Here is a 4,142-nt window from a genome sequence, read left to right on the forward strand (position 1 = left end):
TATGGCGGTTCTACTAACCAATGTGCCGAGTAGCGGTGATCGATGGTGACGACTGCCACCTCTTTCGGTATTAATTTGCCATAGTTGTTTCGGAACCCTTGAATACCTGTCACGTAATCCATACTTGAACTTGGAAGAATGTAGTCGGATGAATAGAGAGCCGGAAGAGCGAACCTGCAGTAGCGTAGTTTGAATACTGACTGGCTCGGCACCGTAGTTACGGGAGTTTATATACAGCCTTGTGTTACAATCCCCGTCTCAATTTTTGTTTATCACGTGTCTCCAGCCGGTCTGTTGCTCCCCTTGAAGACGTTGGCGTGGTGTATTCACAGTGTTCTCTCTCTCTCTCTAACGGAAATCACCAGCTGGTATGTCATGGAAGCGGTCGTGATAGGAGGGGCGTGATCTCACGCTCTTTCTTAGCCCGAAAAATCTGTAATGACCTGACGTGCAGCATTAACTTCAATAAGATTATCAAATTCAGCGTACACTAGGCAATTCACAGTTTCTTTGAGGGCACCATCGAACCGCACTTCGACCCTGAGAGTTCCATGTTTGATGAGCAACCAGTGCGATGTACAGTTGGCCGAGAGATCGGGGGTTAGGTCAAAAGCCGATGGAGAATTTCCTTTAGCGAACTGCTGCCGGTCGATACCGTTTCCTTCGTTCAGAAAATGAATCCCCGTACCGGAGAAGAGGGTGTTATAAGCGTCCCCGTAGAGATCGTCTTTGCCAAAACTCATCTGTAGCGGCTTCGTTGGGACTTGCACCCCGTCGACGTACAACGACAGGAAATTCAAAGAGTAGTTTTGAAAATTAAACGGATTGCGCTGTCTGTCGCCGTTGAAGGCTTTATTGCTGACAAAACCGTTTATCACTTGTTTCAGTAGTTTTCCAAGTATGACATTGTCCAGTGTTTCTGCCTGTACTCCTGCGTGTATGGTGAAAGATTTCACCTCGACTCTGGTGACGGGATATTTTGCGGTACCTTTGGCTAGCGTCCGTGCGTGCGCCAGCAAGATTCCAGGGCTAATCTTCATTCGGCGAACGAGCAGTGAAGTTTCCAGTATGTGCAGCTTGTGGCGATTTTCGGCTTCCATGATGCAAAAACTGTCTCTTGATCTCACAAGTCGAAGACGCAGTTCCACACCGTTGAGTGAAAATTTGTCTTGATTAAATACGTCACAGTGCAGATGTCCAATCAGATCAACGGTACGTGCATTGCTCATGATCCGTTTGCGATCGATGAAACCTCGGTTAGCACCGACGGTGTCGGCGTCGTATACATTTGATACTCCATCCTCGCTGTCGTACCATAGAGCCGAAGAAAGATGGGATTTTTTGGCGGGGGGGTGCGTAATTCAGTAGAGTCTCTTTATATGCTCGATAGGCGTAAGAGTTGTTGGCTGGTGAGACTAGTTTTTGATTAAAAAATATATCGACTTGATTGAACATCGAGTGAAGCAGATTGTTTACCGGAGTGGCATGCGGAGGAGCCGCGTTGCCTTCGCCCGCCGGTGGGGCAGGAGTAGGCGGTTGTAGCTTCACTCGTACGCTAAGCATAGTGTATGCCAAGTCAATATACTCATCACCGTTTCCAGGTACAACAAATTCAATCGGGGAATCGTCGGTTAGAGATGATACGGGCTTGTAGTGTACCCATTGACCAGCCTCAATAGACGTCTGCGTTGGTGGTAGAGAAAACAAATCCAGTTCCGACTTCATACACTCACCCGAGTGCGCGTGCAGGAAGGCCATTGTTGATGTTTAGATTAAAGACGAGCGGTGCGTGGGCTTACCGGGGTCCGAATATGTCTGCAAGGTCCCGTTTTTTACAACACTTTTTCCGCTTAGTTTTCTTGACGGTTCCGGCACGCTTGGGTATCTTGGCCGATGTTTTCTTTTTCGACCTTCGTCTAATTTTTCTCGTAGTACCAGCTGCTCGGTGCGCGCCGACAAGTCTGTTGACGCGGGCAATGTTTGACTGACGCGCTAATCCGCCGGCTCGGCTTTTATAACCGCTACCCTTCATGAGTTTATCAATTTTTTCTACAGCAGCTCTTTTCAATTTGTGTCCTGATTCTATGAATCGACTCTTGACTGCCTGTTTGAACGGAGTGTCGTTTCTAACGTCTGTCATGACGTTCATCCCTGCACGTAGTGCTTCTCTTTCGACCGCGCGAGCACCACTGGACAGCAGAGGTAGTATTCGACGAAACAGGCCTCCCAAGAAGCTGCCGATTCCGTGCCCGCGTTGATGCGGTGTTCCTCGGTAAACCGTCTCAATGCCTCCACCGCCGAGCTGATTTTCGTAATGTTGTATATAATGAGCCATGTCGTACCTGGTATGTTTTCCCTCTCTCTCTTTTGCTGAGCGACTCCTGTGATTCCAGTCAATTACTGAACGCGTCTAAAATGCAGCGTTACCGTCAGTGTCCCGCTCGTGAATGGTGCTGGACTACCGAATTGATCTCTTATATCGATCTCGATGGTTTGAAAGTTCGTGAGCATCAGTGGTACGTAGTACAGTGGCGATAGTGTTTTCATCTCTGATTCGCCTTGTAAGATATTGTCTTTGCCGCATGTTTGAATGACTCGTAACAGCGGGGCGTAAACATCTCCAACGATACATGGTTCCACCAGATCGCAATAAATAAACATCTGGCAGCCGGGGATCCTTGATGATTTGTTGGTTTCGGATAGCTTGCAATCTGATACCTCAACTGCACCTTCCCCAGGAGTATTGTAATGCGTGACACAGGGTATCGTTTCATTTTTCACTGGCGCATACCCCCGAGGGTGTTCAAACGTAAGTGGATAATGAATTTCGGCCAGCCCGACTTCCCAGTCTCCCGTTAGTTGAATCTGACGCGGTAACTGGGTAATGTAACAGCACGTCCGATTCTCCGGAAAAAACTGCATCGAGCTGTTGCTCGGTAAAGTTAGGTAAAACTGATCCCGGGACATTTTCTTTGATGCACGAGTCGAACGGTGAACACTCAACGACTGCGAGACATGCTGCAATAACACGCTATTTTATCATCCCCGTGGTTCCCCCTCCACACGCTGAAGTTCAGGGTCGTAGAACAAGCCGTCGATTACTTCGCCGTTGAGATCTTCCAAGACGTACACTATCGGTGAAGGTGCAAGCACTCGTCGGATCTTGAATAATTCTTCGCTCCAGTTTGCCGCGTAGCCTTTTTCAAATGTTCCCTTGGTTTTACTAATTCGTACAAAATCATTCTTATGGAATCTCGGTTTGCCATTTGGACGCGGAGGATAACGCTTTTCCATGTGGGCACGTGCTGTAGCAGCATTGCGAAGCGTCACTTCCGACGGCGCCATGCCGATGCTTGAGTGAACTGTATTGTTGTAGGCTTGCACGATTTGTGGCAAAACATCGACGTAGCGTTGCGTCTTTTTATACGCGAAGTAACGCCACAGGCGTTCTTTGAGTGTACGATTGAATCGCTCCACGATAGCTGCTTTCACATCGGGATTACGAGTAACACGATATCGTATTTCATTGTCGCGAAGTATCTTCTGAAAAGCACTCCCGACAAATTCTTTATCTTTGTCCGTTTGCAGTAGGTCGGGTCTGCGCGGCGTAGTGTGTAACACTTGCTCGAAATCTTCAGCAACGGTTGCGGCTGTCTTTCGTTTCAGCGGGACCACCCATGCGTACTTGCTCAATACATCGATGACCACCAGGAGATAGCGAAAACCGTTGTTGCGGCTCTTCATGGAACTCAGGTCAGCCAGGTCAGCTTCCCATACGTCGTCTATGTTGGAAACGTTGTACCTTGCTCTCGGAAATTTCCTGTGCACGGGCTTGTGTAAGGTGTAGGCATCCTGAGCTGCCAGCCATTTTCTCACCGAATCGCGAGAGTTGTTTTCGCGTGCAACATCTTCCAGAATTCGTGCTCCCGCGTAAACGGCAGTATGCGAGGGATTGTAATACGTTTCTTCAAGAAGAGTCGTCATTTTTCTTCAGCCGAAGTGTTTTCCAACCGGATTTTGCTCCGGTGGCGCGTTTGCGTAGAGCGTATCCTGCGTCGTGAGAACGGCTAGTTACGGGTGCAACGTTTGCGGAACTTCGTCGCTTCGTCGGGGAACTACTGGTGTGTGTCGATAGTTGTTGC

At 48.6% G+C, this 4,142-nt stretch overlaps 1 protein-coding gene across 1 annotated transcript; it reads right to left on the reverse strand.

The window, feature by feature from the left end:
* Positions 1 to 419: 419 nt before the first annotated feature.
* LOC124305569 (uncharacterized protein F54H12.2-like) lies at positions 420 to 1,229 on the reverse strand. The gene has a single exon (XM_046765146.1). The coding sequence runs from the start codon at positions 1,227 to 1,229 to the stop codon at positions 420 to 422; it is 810 nt and encodes a 269-aa protein (XP_046621102.1).
* Positions 1,230 to 4,142: the final 2,913 nt, after the last annotated feature.

Source organism: Neodiprion virginianus, chromosome 5, assembly GCF_021901495.1.
Source record: "Neodiprion virginianus isolate iyNeoVirg1 chromosome 5, iyNeoVirg1.1, whole genome shotgun sequence".
Lineage (NCBI taxonomy): Eukaryota > Metazoa > Arthropoda > Insecta > Hymenoptera > Diprionidae > Neodiprion > Neodiprion virginianus.